We start from the raw sequence: 21,252 nt of genomic DNA on the forward strand, positions 1-21,252 counted from the left end.
CCCAAAATGTCCTCTACAACCCGTGACGTCACGCGCAGGCGTCGTCATCATACCGAGACGTTTTCAGCAGGATATTTCGCGCGAAATTTAAAATTGCACTTTAGTAAGCTAACCCGGCCGTATTGGCATGTGTTGCAATTTCATCATTGATATATAAACTATAAGACTGCGTGGTCCGTAGTAGTGGGTTTCAGTAGGCCTTTAATCACAGTAGCCAAAATTGTGATCACGATTAAAATTCGATTGATTGTGTAGCCCTAATTAGTGGGCCAAATCACCTATATCAGAAAATAATCTGATGGAAATGACTGCTGTCATTTGATCATTATAATAACATATTTAAATTATGATGTCTGGTTTGAGACAAGTGTGCTGCTCCTTTACTTGACACACACCTCGAAACTTCACCACATCTTGTCAAATCACTATTTGTAATAAACACATTTTATTTGCTGCACTGGAGGCGAGCATTGCTGACTTGGAAGCTGCTGTGCAAAGTGGAGTAACAATAGCCGCTAGCTTGCCTACAAAGATGCACGAGTGGACGGCGCTGCTATATATGTTTGCTAATGTTTATTCTCGTCTTCAGTAAGGTAAGCTAACGGAGCATGTCTATGAATCATTTTGCAGACTTTCTTGGCTCTCGAGCTGTTTTGAAGATTGTCAACTGATTGCTAGTCTCGCGCAATTTCCGGGACTTGATTCTGCACTCAAGTAACCTAAAACACGGAGCTTATTTTTATTGATTGTAACGGCTGCTACCGACGCAGCCAAATTGCTTGCTTGTGAAACGGGATATCCGGTTGCATCGATTTATCCCTCAAAACCCTACACGCCAACTAATATTACACACCTATAGTTTGCAAACGCTGTTTAGCGCATGTTATTTAAATCTTAGTAAAACGGATCCTAAGTCAAGCTTTCAGCCACTCTGCTTCAGACCATGAGGAAACACACAAAAAAGGTAAACTCTAATCGTGGCATGTGCCAAAAAACACCGATGTGCGACATAGAGTGACGTAAATGCAGCTAAAAGCATTTTTTTTCATTCACTCTCTGAATCAACCAAAGAGTGTGCAGGTATAACTGTTATGACAGGGTTAATCTATATAATTCATCCATCCATCCATTTGTTTGTTTATATTCGACCATGTCTGGAAAAAATATTGCGGTGATGATTCCAAGATAAACAGTGTACATTAAATAAAAAAATACATTATTATACTTTCGGAGAGAGTACGGCATGGTTTTATTTGTAATCTCTTCCACTAACACCTTGTGGACAGACTAAAAAACGGATTATATTTCTGACTGTGGGGTAAGATTTATGTAAAATTTACACCAAAGCATATCCTATACATATATAGACCACACGGATATGTTTTAAATGTAGACTAAAATCGTCATAGGTCCCCTTTAAAATACATCAGTACACAGAAGCCCATTTGTGTCACTGACAGGAGCGTCACTTGGTGAAACTCACAAGGCAAATGTTTTCCAAATATGGTGTAGGGAAAGAGGTGAACAGAAAGCCAATACAGGATGATACAGATGCTTCTTGTTTTAAATAGTTTTAATGTTTGGCTTTAATGCTGCAGAGCTGAAATGAGTTAGTCCGCTTGAGTGAAGCATGGGTCTGGTACTTTTTTTTTTTTTTTGTCTTTAATGTCTTCAATGTCTGCCTCTCCTCTTCTAGTTTGCCTCAGGGCCCAGGCCTTTACATCAACAGGTACTAACAGCATCACTGACTATATAACAAGAAGCATTTCAATAAACACAAAACAAAATATTACCAATGTATTAGTTTTGAACCGCATGAACAATTGCCGGAATTAAAATAATCTGGTCTTTTTGTTTGGAGTATTTTATTTCAGAAGTCTACTGCTATTCATATACTCACCACAGGTTTTATAACGTTTTTATATTAGTTTTACAAAATGGATCACACAAAAGTTAGCCGCATATGCAGATGAACAGCACCAAGTAAAGATCTAAATGATAATTATTCGGTCTTCTTTCATGTTGGGTAGTACTGTACTACATTCAGGGAGGAGGGATCCTTCTCTGCATGTTTCTTGGTAATTCACTGCTTGATTTAGAATGTATTGTTGCTGCTTTGCACTGACAGTGGTGCTGTATTCTCTCAAACTGTCCCACCTCATGCATGTATTTCTGTCTTCTTTGTGCTGCTAAAGGGAAACTTTAGATCACTACAGGTTAGTATTTCGTCCACTGCCCAATTTGTCTTTCTTCTTTTCTCTTCCTCCTGAGAACTGACTAATAAATATGTGCCTGTGTATTGCTTTTTCGTTTGGCTTGAATTAATTTTGCTGGCTACAGCAGTCACCTCCCAAGTCAGCAGCAGAATGTCAATGAGGAGGCTCTGAATGAAACGGCCTTAGTTGCCTTTTTATCCAGGGGCAGACTTGCATTATGTTCCTACTATGAGTCTAGGGTTTAGAGCTAATATCAGTTGAGTTGTTTTTTTTGTGGACCAATAATTTAATTTATCTTTCGTACCATATTTCTTTATCGTATTTTGTGTCCTGATGTGGATTTTTCACCTGTGCTTTTTCCTTGGTCCCTCTCCTTGGATTACCCCCTGTCTATGATCCAGCCCTACTACACTAACAGAGCAAGTCTGCCTCCCAGTAGTGGGCCTCGTGGCGTTCCACCCAACAGTGCTCCTCGGTCTGTGACTTCCACCCACGTCTACCCTGGCTCCCAAATGATGATGATCCCAGGACAACAGCTGTCTTTCCCCAGCTCACCACAGGGAGCGGCCTATTTTATACCAGGCCAGGTATAGGCAAAATGTATAAAGCATTCTACACTGTGTGCACAAATATTTGGCATGTTATGTTTTTGAGGATTTTATTTTTAATCAACAATTTAGGGGTTTTGAGATTGAAAACCCCTCAAATACTGTCCATCAATCAAAGGCTGCCAGTTGCCTGATCTGTTCCCCATCAACTTTTTAAAAAAAAACGTTTTTACTTCACTGTAAATCTCTTGTTTAAGAAGGGCACACTAGTTCCCAATTAGGGTTAGGACAGGTGAGGAATAATCGTGTGTTACATTTGTACTGGGAAGTCGGAATTTCAACTGGAATGGCCCTTGATGTCTGATTTCCCACTCGGAAAGTTGGAGCATTCTCACCACCCTCGAGTTGCTGTTCTGAATGTAAACAGTACCGTATTTTCCGCACTATAAGGCGCACCGGATTATTAGCCGCACCTTCTATGAATTACATATTTCATAATTTTGTCCACCAATAAGCCGCCCCGGACTATAAACCGCGCCTACGCTGCGCTAAAGTGAATGTCAAAAAAACGCTGCGCTAAAGTGAATGTCAAAAAAACAGTCAGATAGTTCAGTCAAACTTTAATAATATATTGAAAACCAGCGTTCTAACAACTCTGTCCCAAAATGTACGCAAATGTGCAATCACAAACATAGTAAAATTCAAAATGGTGTAGAGCAATAGTAACATAATGTTGCTCGAACGTTAATGTCACAACACACAAAATAAACATAGCGCTCACCTTCTGAAGTTATTCTTCATTCGTAAATCCTTCGAATTCTTCGTCTTCGGTGTCCGAATTGAAAAGTTGCGCAAGCGTGGTATCCAAAATGGCCGGTTCCGTCTCGTAGAAGTCATCGGGAGTCAGTGTCGCTGTTGTTCTGTGAATCCTGCCTTCCGGAAAGCTCGGACCACAGTTGTGACCGAAATATCTGCCCAAGCATTTACGATCCACTGGCAAATGTTGGCGTATGTCGTCCGAGGCTGTCTGCCCGTCTTAGTGAAGGTGTGTTCGCCTTCGGAGCTGTGTGAAAAAAGCCACCCGGCCTCTTCGCGTAAACTTCCCTTAACCACTCGCTCATCTTTTCTTCATCCATCCATCCCTTCGAGTTAGCTTTTATGATGACGCCGGCTGGAAAGGTCTCTTTTGGCAAGGTCTTCCTTTTGAATATCACCATGAGTGGAAGTTAGCATGGCAAGCTAGAACCACAGTGAAGGATGACTTCTCATTCCCTGTGGTGCGAATATTCACCGTACGTGCTCCCGTTCCACAGTGCGGTTCAGTTGCTGTGAAATACGGTAGTAATCCGTGTGCGGATGGAGAGATTGCGTCTTTTTATGAACCGGATCGCTTAGTAGGAGCCATTTTGTGGTCTTTACAGATGTAAACAGGAAATGAAACGTACGGTGATATCCGCGCGTTTTTTCTTCTTCTTCCGGGGGCGGGTGAAGCGCTTCCTGTTCTATGGGGGCGGGTGAAGCGCTTCCTGTTCTATGGGGGCGGGTGCTTTCCTTGGCGGTTGCTTGCGTAGAAGAAGAAGCGCTTCCTGTTCTACCGGGAAAAAAGATGGCGGCTGTTTACCGAAGTTGCGAGATCGAAACTTTATGAAAATTAATCGTAATAAAGCGCACCGGGTTATAAGGCGCACTGTTAGCTTTTGAGAAAATTTGTGGTTTTTAGGTGCGCCTTATAGTGCGGAAAATACGGTAATATAAGCTTCTATAATATCCGTCATTTGCACTTCTGATTTTTGTTGTGCTAAAAAATCAGCCATTTACAGCGCTTCACTTTTTCTAAATGTTTTTTGTTACAGCCTTGTTCCAAAATGGAGTTCATATTTGTCTTCAAAACTGTACTTATAATACCCCATAATGACATTGTGGAAAGGTTTCTTAAAACAAATTCTGCAAATTTTTTAAAACTAAACAAATACAAAAACACTTGTACATAAGTATTCACAGCTTTTGCTCAAAACTATGTTGATGCACCATTGGCAGCAATTACAGCCACAAGTCTTTTTAACCTATCTTTGGGCAGTTTTGCCCATTGCCCATTCCACAAGTACAACCATCTCTGCAGCAGTCCACCAATCAGGCCTGTATGGTTTAGTGACCCCTCATCACCAAGCCAATGCCATCTTTACTGTGACGCATGGAGGTAACAGCATCATGTTGTGGGGATGTTTTTCAGCCGTAAGAACTGGGAAACTAGCCAGGGTTAGGGATGTCCTATAATGGCTTTTTGCCGATATCCGATATTCCGATATTGTCCAACTCTTTAATTACCGATATCAACCGATACCGATATCAACCGATATTTACAGTCATGGAATTAACACATTATTATGCCTAACTTGGACAACCAGTTATGGTGAAGATAAGGTACTTTAAAAATGTTTTAATAAAATAAGATAAATAAATTAAAAACATTTACTTGAATAAAAAAGAAAGTAAAACAATATAAAAACAGTTACATAAAAACTAGTAATTAATGAAAATTTGTAAAATTAACTGTTAAAGGTTAGTACTATTAGTGGACCAGCAGCACGCACAATCATGTGTTCTTACGGACTGTATCCCTGCAGACTGTATTGATATATATTGATATATAATGTAGGAACCAGAATATTAATAACAGAAAGAAACAACCCTTTTGTGTGAATGAGTGTAAATGTTGGAGGGGGTTTTTTTGGGTTGGCGCACTTATTGTAAGTGTATCTTGTGTTTTTATGTTGATTTAATATAAAAAAAAACAACGAAAAAAACGATACCGATAATTAAAAAAACGATACCGATAATTTCCGATATTACATTTTAATGCATTTATCGGCATCTCTAGCCAGGATAGAGGGAACGATGAGTGCAGCACTGTACAGAGCCACTCTGTATGAAAACCAACCAACCTGATGGAGTTTGAGTTGCTGCAAAGGGGAATGAGCGAAACTGCCCAAAGAAAGTTGTGCTGAGCTTGTAGCATCGTATTCAAAGACTTGAGGCTGTAATTTCTGCCAAAGGTGCATAACCTATGTACATGTGATCTTTTATTGTGTCGTTGGGCACGGCACTTAGGGCGGTATAGCTCGGTTGGTAGAGTGGCCGTGCCAGCAACTTGAGGGTTCCAGGTTCGATCTCCGCTTCTGCCATCCTAGTCACTGCTGTTGTATCCTTGGGCAAGACACTTTACCCACCTGTCCCCCAGTGCCACCCACACTGGTTTAAAAATACAACTTGGATATTGGGTTTCACTCTGTAAAAGCGCTTTGAGTCACTAGAGAAAAGCGCTATATAAATATAATTCACTTCACACTTCACTTCACCCTCTTGTACTCTCAGCGCAAGTGATCAACACTTCCGCGTCAATCACGGTCCAATTTTGAAATGATTATGGGTTACATTTATTTTAAACATGCTACACAGATGGGTGAAAATGTTACTTTAGTTTTATCACATTTGCATGGATTTATTTTAGGAGCAAAATGCAATGAAAGGGTTGAAATTCCTTTTCGTGCGACACTTTTTCTTTAAGTAATTTGATCGTAAATGCAACTGAAAATAGACTGTGCGTGTGTGTATGTTCTACGTTGCGAGCAATAGCATCTGTCTTTCCTCTTCTACTGTGTTTAATGGTTGAAGAAATAGTCCATATTTTCCCGTAAGTTGTTCATATTCAGACAAGGCAAGCGCAAAAATAGCTTTTGTGGATATGGCCATCTTGACATCCAACCTCGTAACTGGAATGCTCACAACTCGGCTGTGATGTCAATCCCAGTGCCAACTTTAAACGTTCCAGGTAAATGAAACACACCATTATGACATTTTATGCCATTGTTCTTTAACCCTCAAGGCCTTTTTTTTTTGTAATTTTACTTATTCAAAATTCTTATGTGAGACAAGAACACATATGTCTTTTTTTTTTTTGTGTGTGTATTCTAAATCCAAAAAAAACACAGAAGCAAAATGTGGCTAACAATGTAAAATTCCCCAAAAATTGTAGTTCCCCTTTAAAGATTAAAAAACAAATGACGGGTGGAATAATGAAAACAAGCACAATTTCCAAATTCTTCAAATTGACCTCAAATCAATAGCTCGATAGCAAAAACTTGCACACAATTGCGTGTTTCCATAGGATACTGGGCTTTAACTTGTGTGGCGCTTTTGTCCCTTTAACATGTTTTGGGTGTAACATGTGAAAATTATGGGTATTTTGAAAAATGCAGACTTTCCTGTAGTACTAGATGAAGAACATATCTTTTTCATAGAGGAAGGGTTTTTAGCCTAGACTTGACTTATCGTTGCTTAATAATTGTGTACACAGTGTATATATAGTTTGACATGCAAATTGTAATTGGTACAACTTGAATTAATTTGTCTTTTAACACGACTTATCTGATTTTTTGTTGGAGGGTCTTCAACATTTTGAGGATTTTTTGACAGATGTCGCTGTCCTTAAGAGAGTGAAAAATATTTTTGACATGTATAGTGCTAATAATACACCCCTGTGCAGAATGACAATCAAAAAAACTAAATGTCAGCTGGCTGTTTTTTTTCCACCTTGGTGAATCTTTGCTATGTCTCAAACAAATGGCTTTTTTCCTCTTACACTGTCTTGTCCACTCACCTGTCTTCTTAGTACCGCTCACCAACCTACGTGGCCACACCCCAGCAATACAATGTACCCGCTGGCACTCCAGGTTTCTACCCAGGTACCAGCCCTGCTGAATACAGTAGTTATGGTAAGTGTATCTGCCTCCCTGGAGCCACTTACATACTAAGCACAGCAATGCAACTGGACACTCTGAATTACCCATAGGGGTGAGAGTGAATAGTTGTTTGTCTGTCCTGTTTGTGCCATGGAATTGCAAAATAGAGAAAATCCAAATTCCTTTGTGTAGCTGCACTAAACATTATATAGGTGCTGCTCAATAAATTAGAATATGACCAAAAACTTGATTTATTTCAGTAATTTCATTCAAAAAGTGAAACTTGCATTTTATATACATTCATTGCACACAGTCTGATATATTTTAAGTGGTGTTTTCTTTAGAAAATGGATGGATGGAATTCTGTTGTCTATAACTGAAAACTAATGAAAATCCCATATTCAATATTTCAGAAAATAGAATATTACTTCTAACCTATTAAAAAATGATTTTAGAAATGTTGGCCAACTGAAACGTATACGTGAAAAGTATGAACATGTACAGCTCTCAATACTTTGTCGGTGCTCTTTTTGCCTGAATTACTGAAGCAATACGGTGTGCCATGGACTTGATCAATCTATGGCACTCCTCAGTTGTTATGAGAGCCCAGGTTGGTCTAATATTGGCCCTCAGCTCTTCTGCATTGTTAGGTCTGGCCTATCGCATTTTCTTCTTGACAATACCGGAGACATTTACTATTTTTGTTTTTTTTGTCCTGTCCAGCTTTTCAGGCAAATCATATAGTTGATGTAGATAGCCATATCGGCTGTACAAATTCACTTTACCAAAGAGAAGTGTGGGATACTTCTCTTGTTGCCTTATTTGTATTTGACATTATTAAATGGATTTATATTATTATTTGGTGCAGCCGGGCCGGGGCAGGAGGGAATAGAAAGAGAAAAAAAGGATAACGGGGGGGGGAAATTGTGGGAACAAGAGGGTGATAAGACAGAGAGACAACAGCAAACACAACAACAATAACAACAGAACAACATCAGCAAATACGATATGTACAAATATGATGGTAAAAGTGATAGCAAAGAAGCAGTTAGTGAAATAAATGATAATACAGAAATGACAATGAACATTATTACACTACAAATGGAGCTAAACAAATACCAATAGAAATAGCACTATTGATAATGAATATTAACAATAATTACCTCTATCAACAATACAATTGTTTCAAATGCAACAATACATTTATGTAATGTTAACTTGAAATACAAAAGAAAGCAGATAAATGGAGGGGAAGAAAGAGAAGCCCAACTATATTAACCTTATAGATGTGTAACCCCGTTTCCCAGAGGGCAACAACGTTATTATGTTAGATGAAACGTGATTATATGCATGAGTGTATGTATGCATATGTACTTGTATATTTACATTGTGTATACAGGACTGTCTCAGAAAATTAGAATATTGTGATAAAGTTCTAATGAATGAATCCAGAATGTATGACATTTTTGTTTTTTTAATTGCATTACATAAAATAAAGAACTTTATCACAATATTTCAAATTTTCTGAGACATTCCTGTATGTATGTATGTTTGTATAGTGAATGTATATGTACAGTATATGTTTGTACCGGTACAGTGAATGTGTGTGTGGATATACGAACTTTGAGTGTGTAGGTATGTGCTATATTTGTGCATGTATGTGGGAGCGTAGGTACCTATGTGTATATGTATGAATAACTGTGTGTACGTGAGTATATGTGTATTTTTATGTACAATATACAAACCCCGTTTCCATATGAGTTGGGATATTGTGTTAGATGTAAATATAAACGGAATACAATGATTTGCAAATCATTTTCAACCCATATTCAGTTGAATATGCTACAAAGAACACATATTTGATGTTCAAACTGATAAACATTTTTTTTTTTTGCAAATAATCATTAACTTTAGAATTTGATGCCAGCAACACGTGACAAAGAAGTTGGGAAAGGTGGCAATAAATACTGATAAAGTTGAGGAATGCTCATCAAACACATATTTGGAACATCCCACAGGTGAACAGGCAAATTGGGAACAGGTGGGTGCCATGATTGGGTATAAAAGTAGAGTCCATGAAATGCTCAGTCATTCACAAACAAGGATGGGGCGAGGGTCACCACTTTGTCAACAAATGCATGAGCAAATTGTTGAACAGTTTAAGAAAAACCTTTCTCAACCAGCTATTGCAAGGAATTTAGGGATTTCACCATCTACGGTCTGTAATATCATCAAAGGGTTCAGAGAATCTGGAGAAATCACTGCACGTAAGCAGCGACTTTCGATCCCTCAGGCTGTACTGCATCAACAAGCGACATCAGTGTGTAAAGGATATCACCACATGGGCTCAGGAACACTTCAGAAACCCACTGTCAGTATCAACAGTTGGTCGCTACATCTGTAAGTGCAAGTTAAAACTCTCCTATGCAAGGCGAAAACCGTTTATCAACAACACCCAGAAACGCCGTCGGCTTCGCTGGGCCTGAGCTCATCTAAGATGGACTAATACAAAGTGGAAAAGTGTTCTGTGGTCTGACGAGTCCACATTTCAAATATTATTTGGAAACTGTGGACGTCGTGTCCTCCGGACCAAAGAGGAAAAGAACCATCCGGATTGTCATAGGCGCAAAGTTGAAAAGCCAGCATCTGTGATGGTATGGGGGTGTATTAGTGCCCAAGGAATGGGTAACTTACACATCTGTGAAGGCGCCATTAATGCTGAAAGGTACATACAGGTTTTGGAGCAACATATGTTGCCATCCAAGCAACGTTACCATGGACGCCCCTGCTTATTTCAGCAAGACAATGCCAATTCACGTGTTACATCAACGTGGCTTCATAGTAAAAGAGTGCGGGTACTAGACTGGCCTGCCTGTAGTCCAGACCTGTCTCCCATTGAAAATGTGTGGCGCATTATGAAGCCTAAAATACCACAACAGAGACCCCCGGACTGTTGAACAACATAAGCTGTACATCAAGCAAGAATGGGAAAGAATTCCACCTGAGAAGCTTCAAAAATGTGTCTCCTCAGTTCCCAAACGTTTACTGAGTGTTGTTAAAAGGAAAGGCCATGTAACACAGTGGTGAACATGCCCTTTCCCAACTACTTTGGCACGTGTTGCAGCCATGAAATTCAAAGTTAATGATTATTTGCAACAAAAAAAAATAAAGTTTATGAGTTTGAACATCAAATTTGTTGTTTTTGTAGTGCATTCAACTGAATATGGGTTGAAAATTATTCACAAATCATTGTATTCCGTTTATATTTACATCTAACACAATTTCCCAACTCATATGGAAACAGGGTTTGTATATGACTCACAGATACATTTACTATGGGGTTGAGGTCAGGCGAGTTTGCTGGTCAATTTAGAATATATATGACTCACAGATACATTTACTATGGGGTTCAGGTCAGGCGAGTTTGCTGGCCAATTTAGGACGGGGGTGCCATGGTCTTTAAACCAGATACTGGTAGTTTTGGCACTGTGTGAAGGTGCCAAGTTCTGTTGGAATATGAAATCTGATTTTTCATTAGGTTGGTCAGCAGCGTCAAGTATGAGGTATTCTAAAACTTCCTGTTAGGTGGCTGCAGTGACCGTGGACCTCAGAAAACACAGTGGACCAACACCAGCAGATCACATGTCTCCCTAAACCATCACTGACAGGAGACTTTACTTTAAAATTTCCACCCCAAACCATCACTGACTGGAAATTTTACTGTAAAGTTTGAGTGTCATCTCTGCTGGTTTTGTTCCACTGTGTTTTCTTAGGTCCAAGGTCTCGGCAGCCGTCTACCAGGAATTTTTAGAGCACTTCATGCTTCCTGCTGCTGACCAACGTTATGGAGATGCAGGTTACGGTACACATTAGATGTGTAAGTGGGACAGTCAGATTTGCTAAGAATTAAATGTTTATAGAAGATTCATTAGGAACTGCTTGGGGTCACTATCAGAGCAATCTGCGCTTCTAATAACACCTGAGGAGTGCCACAGACTGATGGAGTCCTTGTAACACTATATTGCTGCTGTAATTCAGGCAAAAGAAGCCCTGACTAAGTATTGAGAGCTGCCCATGATCATACTTTTCAGCTGGCCAACATTTCTAAAATCTTTTTTTTATTGGTCATAATACGAAGGTCCTGAGTTCAATCCTGGGCTCGGGATCATTCTATGTGGAGTTTGCATGTTCTCCCCGTGACTGCGTGGGTTCCCTTCGGCTACTCCGGCTTCCTCCCACCTCCAAAAAACATGCACCTGGGAATAGGTTGATTGGCAACACTAAATTGGCCCTAGTGTGTGAATGTGAGTGTGAATGTTGTCTGTCTATCTGTGTTGGCCCTGCGATGAGGTGGCGACTTGTCCAGGGTGCACCCCGCTTTCCGCCAAAATGCAGCTGATAGAGATGCGCGGTTTGCGGGCACAACCGCGGAGTCCGCGGATTATCCGCGAATCGGGCGGATGACAATTTAAAAAATTAGATTTTATCAGCGGGTCGGGTCGGGTCGAGTCGGGCGATTGAAATTTTAAAAAATTAGATTTTAAATAGATTCAGGCGGGTGGCAGTTAAACCAATTCGGAAATATATATACATAGTTAAATGTTGTTACCCACATACGAAAAACGAGCAGGCACCTGCAGCATATGCCACAACAGAAGAAAAAAAAAAAGAGATGGACACTTTTACGGAGCGGAGAAGGCCCCCGACGCCTCGCCGGGGTCCGGGACCGAGGCCCCTTCCCCCGAGAGGGCCCCACCGGGAGCCGTAGCTGAGGCGATCCGCGAGAAGGGCCCGACGCACGTCCAGGGTCACCACCGCGCCCACCGCACCGACACCCCGCCTCGTCCGCCTTCGCCGCGGCCGGCGTCACGCGCAGCAGGTAAGCAGCTTACCTGCCCGCCACCCCCGTGGCCGGGGGCTCGTAACAGGGGTCACTCCGCGCGCTCCGCCCGCGCAGCTTACCTGCCCGCCACCCCTGTTGCCGGGGTCGCGTAACAGGGGTCACTCCGCGCGCAGTGCGCTCACGAAAGGGGTGGGGCTCACCCTGGTTGATATAGACAGCAGCTAGGACGGTGGCCATGGAAGTTGGAACCCGCTAAGGAGTGTGTAACAACCCACCTGCCGAATCAACTAGCCCTGAAAATGGATGGCGCTGGAGCGTCGGGCCCATATACCCGGCCGTCGCCGGCAGCGAGACGCGCTTGGAGGTGCGCTCAGCGCGGCTCCCATATGATTGCGCACTGGTGTGCGTCTGGGTCGTGACAGCGTGGCACGCGAATGCTGCATTGGATCAGTCTCTTTTCTTTAACAGGCAAAAGCTTTATAACCTCACTAATGCCTTGCATCGTCTATATTAGATATATAACAACGGGCGGGTGCGGGCGGATGGCGGGCGGATGCGGTTCTGATCAAATGTTAGATCGGGTGGATTGCGGATGGTTGACGACTTTCTGATGCGGTTGCGGATGAAAATATTGCCTATCCGCGCATCTCTAGCAGCTGAGATTGGCTCCAGCACCCCCCGCAACCTAGGGGTTAGGGTTAGGGTTAACCCTAACCCTAACCCTGACAAGCGATAGAAAATGGATGGATGGATAAATAATATTCAAATTTTCTGAGGTACGGAATTTGGGATTTTCATCAGTTTTCAGTTATAATCTTTCAAATTAAAAGAAATAAACACTTGAAATATATCAGTCTGTGTGTAGTGATTGCATATAAAATCAAATGTTTAATCCCATTTTTAAATGAAATTACTGAAATAAACATGTTAATCATATTCACATTTATTAAGCAGCACCTGCTTAGTCTACTTCTTTTTCACATTTTATTCCATCTTCAACCATGTTGCACCCTCTAGAGGTTTTTGGGTGTCTGTGCATAGCAAGAGTACAGCATGTAACATCTCTGACCTCAGACTTAACAGGTGTTGGTGCATAAAGTACAGTAAATAAACTATTTGACTCCAGACTTACAAAAATCTATTAATAGGGTGCTTCAAATACAGTAATAGTATTATTGGACGTCATTTCATAAAGTTTAATAGAGTAGATTCTGTAAGAATATTCAGTTTGTTAAAATTATTGTTAGATCTATTTTAATAATCATTATATAAATATTGTTTAAGTGAATGGCTTTAGATTTGACAGTTCTGATTATGTACTTTTGCAGTGTTTCCCATAGATGCATTTTTGTTCGTCAATCCACACACAAACCTCTATCCATTTTCTACCGCTTCAACCCCTGGAAAAAAAATATGGAATCACATTTAAGTGTGGGCTTTAGTTGATATAACACTCCCGTCAGGGGGTGCATTCTACGGCGGGAGTGCATTCTCTACCACCAGGGGGCGGGATTACTGCGAGCCTCACACAGTGCATCTTCGCAGCAGTTTTATGATTGCTCAGCACAAGAAATACGTTACACACATACAGTTGTTGACAAAATACACTGTATATTATATACCTCAGCTAACTAAACTATAGAAATGTATAATATAATTCATATAGGAATACGGTCTCACTGCACAGCAGGCCAGCAGTTAGCCGACTCCGCAATCCATGGTGAGGCACAACTGAGTGACGTGCCTCAACTGGCTGCTGATCACCGCACCGTCTGTTCTCAGTATTTGAACGGCAAATGTGAAAATTCAACGATTTTGAATAAAAAGAATCTAAAACTGGTGAAATTAAATGGAAAATAACTTTATAGTATAATCACTGGATACATTTAACAATTTAATAAAATGTTTTTCTTTTTACATTTTTTTTCTTTCCATGATGGCAGGTGAGGCCCCGCCTCACCTCCCTCTAGTGACTGCACGTCACTGGCTAGAACTTTACGCAGCATTTTATTAGAAATGGCAACATCAGAGGATACAGTTTTGGCCTAAAAATGAATGAAAGTGGCGGACTTGCACAAAGCTCTTTGGGTAAACCTCTACCTTATATGAAGATACCTGTTGATGTAACTAAGACAAAACATGTTACTATACTATTTCAAAATTTGGAGCAAGTTTGGAAGTAGGCAAGATTGGTTTATAAAAATTTGCGCCATGCCTCTGGTTTAATCTAGTATTTTCTGGATTTATAGGGATCCCAATTACATAAAAACAGGTGACAACAGAAAATAAATTTGGCTTTGCATTATATGACCCCTTTAAGCAGACATTTTTTAGTAATGAGAAGAAAATGGACTTGAGTTGGTCGTGATAGACTTGTTAACAAAAGCATGATCGACTTAAGCGGACTCCTTTCTAACTGTTAAAAAGCATGGTCATTGTATTTTTTCCCAACCACTTTTTAATTATGTTACCATGTGTGCGATCAGGTTTTTTCCATTCATCCATCCATCCATCCATTTTCTACCGCTTATTCCCTTCGGGGTCGCGGGGGGCGCTGGAGCCTATCTCAGCTACAATCGGGCGGAAGGCGGGGTACACCCTGGACAAGTCGCCACCTCATCGCAGGGCCAACACAGATAGACAGACAACATTCACACTCACATTCACACACTAGGGCCAATTTAGTATTGCCAATCAACCTATCCCCAGGTGCATGTATTTGGAGGTGGGAGGAAGCCGGAGTACCCGGAGGGAACCCACGCAGTCCCGGGGAGAACATGCAAACTCCACACAGAAAGATCCCGAGCCTGGGATTGAACCCCAGACTACTCAGCACCTTCGTATTGTGAGGCAGACGCACTAACCCCTCTTTCACCGTGCTGCAATGATTTCCAAATCCAATATGCTTTCGAAGGGATCAAGGGCCATTGATATTTATGATTTTTTTTCAGCCTTGCGTCATTTGGGGAGGTACTGTAATTTCATGGATGTTAGACTTACTTCTTCCCCTGTTATCAAATCAAAGCTGTCTTTGAGAGATGACTAGTCTTTGCTTACAAGGTTTTTTATTTTAAATTTTTTTAGATGATGAGAAATTCACTTGCCAAACTTAAAACTTTTGAAATATTCTAAACTGGTGTTGTCTGCATGTGACGTTATGTCCAGTTGCAGACTTGGCAGTGGCTCAAGCACTTTTCGGGCAAACCGGCATATTTGGACAAACTGAAATGAAAGCATACTTGCAAATGAGACTCAGTCGTGTAAGAATACAAGATATAACGACTGGACAGCACAGTTATGATTAGGGATGTATACCGAGTACTAGTATTTCTGGGTACTGATTATTAATTGGGCCTGTACAGGAGGACTGGTCATTCTGCAAAAATTATATGGCTATCAGTATTTTTTATACACCTAAAGGTTATGCAATTGCGACAATGCTGTCAACAGTGCACCTACACATTATAAGTGACAGGCGTAAGACTTGATAACCCGCTGGAAATAGGGCTGCATGATTTTGAGGGAAAAAAACAATTGCGATTTTTCTGCCTAAAGGTACAGTCGCGATTTGATTTGCGATTTTTAGACTTTATTCATTTACTGTATATGCCTAAAACTACTAAAATGATGAGTGAAGGAAGTCAATCAACATTCTTGTTTTGAGTTGCCACACATTCAAAGAATACTTGGGTTTATGTACAAACCCCGTTTCCATATGAGTTGGGAAATTGTGTTAGATGTAAATATAAACGGAATACAATGATTTGCAAATCCTTTTCAACCCATATTCAATTGAACGCACTACAAAGACAAGATATTTGATGTTCAAACTCATAAACTTTATTTTTTTTTTGCAAATAATAATTAACTTTGAATTTCATGGCTGCAACATGTGCCAAAATAGTTGGGAAAGGGCATGTTCACCACTGTGTTACATCACCTTTTCTTTTAACAACACTCAATAAACGATTGGGAATTGAGGAAACTAATTGTTGAAGCTTTGAAATTGGAATTTTTCCCATTCTTGTTTTATGTAGAGCTTCAGTCGTTCAACAGTCCGGGGTCTTCGCTGTCGTATTTTACGCTTCATAATGCGCCACACATTTTCGATGGGAGACAGGTCTAGACTGCAGGCGGGCCAGGAAAGTACCAGCACTCTTTTTTTCCGAAGCCACGTTGTTGTAACACGTGCTGAATGTGGCTTGGCATTGTCTTGCTGAAATAAGCAGTGGCGTCCATGAAAAAGACGGCGCTTCGATGGCAGCATATGTTGTTCCAAAACCTGTATGTACCTTTCAGCATTAATAGTGCCTTCACAGATGTGTAAGTTACCCATGCCTTGGGCACTAATGCACCCCCATACCATCACAGATGCTGGCTTTTGAACTTTGCGTTGATAACAGTCTGGATGGTTCGCTTCCCCTTTGGTCCGGATGACACAATGTCGAATATTTCCAAAAACAATTTGAAATGTGGACTCGTCAGACCACAGAACACTTTTCCACTTTGCATGAGTCCATCTTAGATGATCTCGGGCCCAGAAAAGCCGGCGGAGTTTCTGGATGTTGTTGATAAATGGCCTTCACTTTGCATAGTAGAGCTTTAACTTGCACTTACAGATGTAGCGACAAGCTGTATTTAGTGACAGTGGTTTTCTGAAGTGTTCCTAAGCCAATGTGGTGATATCCTTTAGAGATTGATGTCGGTTTTTGATACAGTGCCGTCTGAGGGATCAAAGGTCACGGTCATTAAATGTTGGTTTCCGGCCATGCCGCTTACGTGGGGTGATTTCTCCAGATTCTCTGAACCTTTTGATGATATTATGGACCGTAGATGTTGAAATCCCTAAATTTCTTGCAATTGCACTTTGAGAAACGTTGTTCTTAAACTGTTTGACTATTTGCTCACGCAGTTGTGGACAAAGGGGGTGTACCTCGCCCCATCCTTTCTTGTGAAAGACTGAGCATTTTTTGGGAAGCTGTTTTTATACCCAATCATGGCCCCCACCTGTTCCCAATTAGCCTGCACACCTGTGGGATGTTCCAAATAAGTGTTTGATGAGCATTCCTCAACTTTATCAGTATTTATTGCCACCTTTCCCAACTTCTTTGTCACGTGTTGCTGGCATCAAATTCTAAAGTTAATGATTATTTGCAAAAAAAAAAAATGTTTATCAATTTGAACATCAAATATGTTGTCTTTGTAGCATATTCAACTGAATATGGGTTGAAAATGATTTGTAAATCATTGTATTCCGTTTATATTTACATCTAACACAATTTCCCAACTCATATGGAAACAGGGTTTGTATATAATGCCCACGGGGAGCGAGAGAGGGAGATCACATCTTTTAAATTAAAACTGATTTCCGGTTCATATTGCTTGTTAGTTTCTGCCCAGTTAAGGCGTAGCTTTTATACTTGTAGGCTTTAGTGTGTATTGCCTCACTAGTAGGGTTGTCCCGATACCAATAATTTGGTGCCGGTACCAAATTATATGTATATCTGCACTTTTCGATACTATAAGGGAACTACAAAAAATTTCAATATTGGCTTTATTTAAACAGAAAATCTTACAATACAATAAACATATGTTTTTTTATTGCGCTCAAAGAACAATTGTAGAAGGTTAAATTATAAATTAAAGGGCATTAAACACATTGGGCTTTTCTTGTTGCACTCAAAGAACAATTTTCCACATTACATATAGACTTAGACTTAGACTTAGACAAACTTTAATGATCCACAAGGGAAATTGTTCAACACAGTCGCTCAGTTACAATGATGGAAAGTGTAAGGATGGAAAGGACAATGCAGGTATAAATAGACTAATATAGCGATAAAAAATCTAACATGTATACGAATATATACATAATATGTGTAAATAATAAATGATAAATGGGTTATACTTGTATAGCGCTTTTCTACTTTCAAGGTACTCAAAGCGCTTTGACAATATTTCCACATTCACCCATTCACACACACATTCACACACTGATGGCGGGAGCTGCCATGCAAGGCGCTAACCAGCAGCCATCAGGAGCAAGGGGTGAAGTGTCTTGCCCAAGGACACAACACAGAATAATATATATACAGAATATAGTCTGCCATAAGCAAGGATTAGGTTAGAATGTAATAAAATGCTTCATAATTTATGGTGGTCTGTGCTTTAAGAAAAATCCAATTATTAGTAAGTACTAAAAACAAAACTGTGGATAAATGTACACAGATAAGCCATGTAGCAGGTAAACATGCAGTAGTTAAAGATAAAACACAAAATATAGTATTTTCACTTGCATTAGTTGACTGCTAATTGGGCAGTTTTAATTTGACATCAATCCAAGCAGCTGTGTGTGTGTGCATCTACGTATCTACATGTGCACAGCAGGGGAGCTAGTTTACTTATGAGAGTAGTGTGTGTGTTTAAGAGAATGGCAACATGTTGGCTGAGTGACTTCAGTGAGTGAGTGGGCGAATAAAGAGGAGAGAGGTAGCGCATGCACTGCAAAGTAGAAGGATGAACAGGTCCAGTTGTGTCCTGCAAAACTAACAATAAAGCAACCAGATCGTAACAAATCGACGGCCTTGTCATTCTGACCTCAAAGCAAAGCTTAGCAAACCTATTGACGAGTAAAGTGAAGTGTTAACCCCACGAAAACATCGACCCTGAAGTGAATGTCTGCCCTGTGCACCGCTACTACGGTCTGCACTGGAACAGAACAGCAGGACAGGTGTAACAACAACATCATTACCTGTCACTCTTTAAACTCCTTGTGCAGATCCGAATGCTTATTATTTAAATGTTGACTTAAGTTTGAAGCAAAGGTTGTAATATTAATCGCCACATTTGGCGAGGCGTGTTTTAAAGCAACACTTCAAGCGCGTTGCTTCATTGTTTAAATCGTCACCTTTATCGTTGGCTTTGAAGCCCAAATACTTCCATGTTTCGCTTCACGCACCCTCTTTATTAACCAGTAGAATTATCATTTTTTGCCATTCCTCCTCTCCAATATGTTATTGCTTGTATGCACTTTGTGTGTGCGTTTTGACATACTCAACATCATGCGCCTCGGGTCTGTCGTCACCGCCACACAGCGGCATTGAGATGAAAAAACGGTGCCGATACTTTTCAAAGGCAGAATAGTACCGATTTCAATCAATTAGTATCACGGTACTTTATTACTACTGGTATACCGAACAACCCTACTCACTAGTATGACTCCTTGTCTTGTCTTAGTTGAGGACTACTATGGTCTCTTAGTCCACCTACTGTGCATTTCCGCTCGCCTGCCAATGTACTTTTGAGGGAGAGTGTGAAGGTAAAAAAAAATGAAAGGCTGGAAAGAGTCACGAAGGTCGGAGGGAGGAGTACTGAAAGAGGCAGAGCCAAGCGCTGAAAGAAATCATTCTGAGCTGACAAGGGAAGAGAGGGCAGGGACAAATAAATGAGGCTTGTTGAGAAACAACCCCGACTCTCCATTTTGCTAATCATACCTTATTTTGCACTTAGCAAACATTCAGCATGGGGAATCGTGGGTCTCAGGAAGGGGTGGACTCTCAGGGTAGGTGTCTTCAGAATTACTGTCTGTCTTTTTTAGCTCACCCCCATGCTTTAGCTGCACATGCTCCTGTGCTTGAATACTCATATCTCATGCCTCTTATTTACAGTTTTGGGACACCGTCCAAGAAAAGTCACATTCTTCCTTTTGGCTTTTTGGTTGTGAGCAGGCTCCCTGCCTCCCTCGGTCTGTCCTCTCCCTCTTGCAAACTATCTTGTGTGGGTTTTGACTATATTTAGGCTGTGTTGGTCCTGGTCAACAATGCCGACTCAGTAATGTGAGTTGGACTGTAACGCTTGCAGTGGTGGAGAGTTGGTGTGTGTAGTTACTGTTGAGCTGAGCTCTTTAGTTTTGAATATTTTGTATGTCCTTACTTGCCTTTGACAAAGAGATAATTCTCAAAGGTTGAGGCTAGTATAAGTTACAAGGCTATCAGTTTGAAGAACAGAATGTCTTGTTTACATTATTGACTGGGTAAGCCAACAGAAGTACTTTGAACTTGTAGTATTTTTTGTATTTATGCTAAATTGGGGTTATTTAAACTTAACATTTTTTAATGGACGTAATCTATAATTTGTTTTATTAATGGGGTTAGGCCAGGAGTGAATGACTATGTGAAGAGTGTGATATGTCAGAGCTTAGAGGCCTCTCCATAGACCTTTCCAAGCCTTATGTCCTTTGTTTTAAAGGTTGCATGCAGATACAAAATATGTTAAATTTAGTTGCGTTTTCAAATTTTGCTGCTATTTAACAGTTTTAAAAATTGGAGCTATGGATCTTTGTTTCTGGACTCAATATGCTATAACTAAAAACCCCCGTACATTATTTGACTTCTTAATTTTGCTTTCATGCAAACATATTACATAAAAAAACTTAGGGGAAAAAAACTCTCAAACATGTTTTTAAATTATAATGGTCATGATGGTTGAAATGGAAAAAAATTTGGGAAAACAACACAACACTGCCCGGCATTATGGAAACTACACTATCTTTCATATTGATTAGAAGTGTAATGTATAGTGGAGTAATATTAATAATAGTAATATTAGTTTTAACAATTTGTGGTTGCCGATACAATTCAGGGACAATGTTATTTTTTCAGAAAGATCCGATCCGAAATTATTCAGAGTTGAAATCAATTTAGTAATGTTTCAGCAAAAACAAACAAAAAATCAAGCAATGTGACTCGCCGATGAAGTACAGTGTCTCAGGTGTGCGTAAGCATTTATGTTTCCTCATACCTATTGACGGTGTAGGCCCCTTGCTTCCTAACTTCCGTAGCCTCCTTGATGCATTTGTTGTATTTAATTGTTTGTAGTGAAATTACTTTTCTTAGGCTACCAGTTTT

At 40.3% G+C, this 21,252-nt stretch overlaps 1 protein-coding gene across 3 annotated transcripts in view; it reads left to right on the forward strand.

Moving 5' to 3' along the window:
- LOC133572602 (eukaryotic translation initiation factor 4 gamma 1-like) overlaps positions 1-21,252 on the forward strand; it is a 99,242-nt gene that overhangs the window by 24,028 nt on the left and 53,962 nt on the right. The window contains exons 4-7 of one of the 3 annotated variants that reach the window (XM_061925420.2): positions 1,697-1,729; positions 2,196-2,216; positions 2,618-2,803; positions 7,434-7,536. In XM_061925420.2, the coding sequence (XP_061781404.2) occupies positions 1,697-1,729; positions 2,196-2,216; positions 2,618-2,803; positions 7,434-7,536 (343 nt within the window). Of the gene's footprint in view, positions 1-1,696; positions 1,730-2,195; positions 2,217-2,617; positions 2,804-7,433; positions 7,537-19,762; positions 19,908-21,252 lie in introns of those variants that run through there. The other 2 variants (XM_061925421.2, XM_061925423.2) reach the window with 2 other exon arrangements.

Source organism: Nerophis lumbriciformis, linkage group LG30 (genome assembly GCF_033978685.3).
Source record: "Nerophis lumbriciformis linkage group LG30, RoL_Nlum_v2.1, whole genome shotgun sequence".
Lineage (NCBI taxonomy): Eukaryota > Metazoa > Chordata > Actinopteri > Syngnathiformes > Syngnathidae > Nerophis > Nerophis lumbriciformis.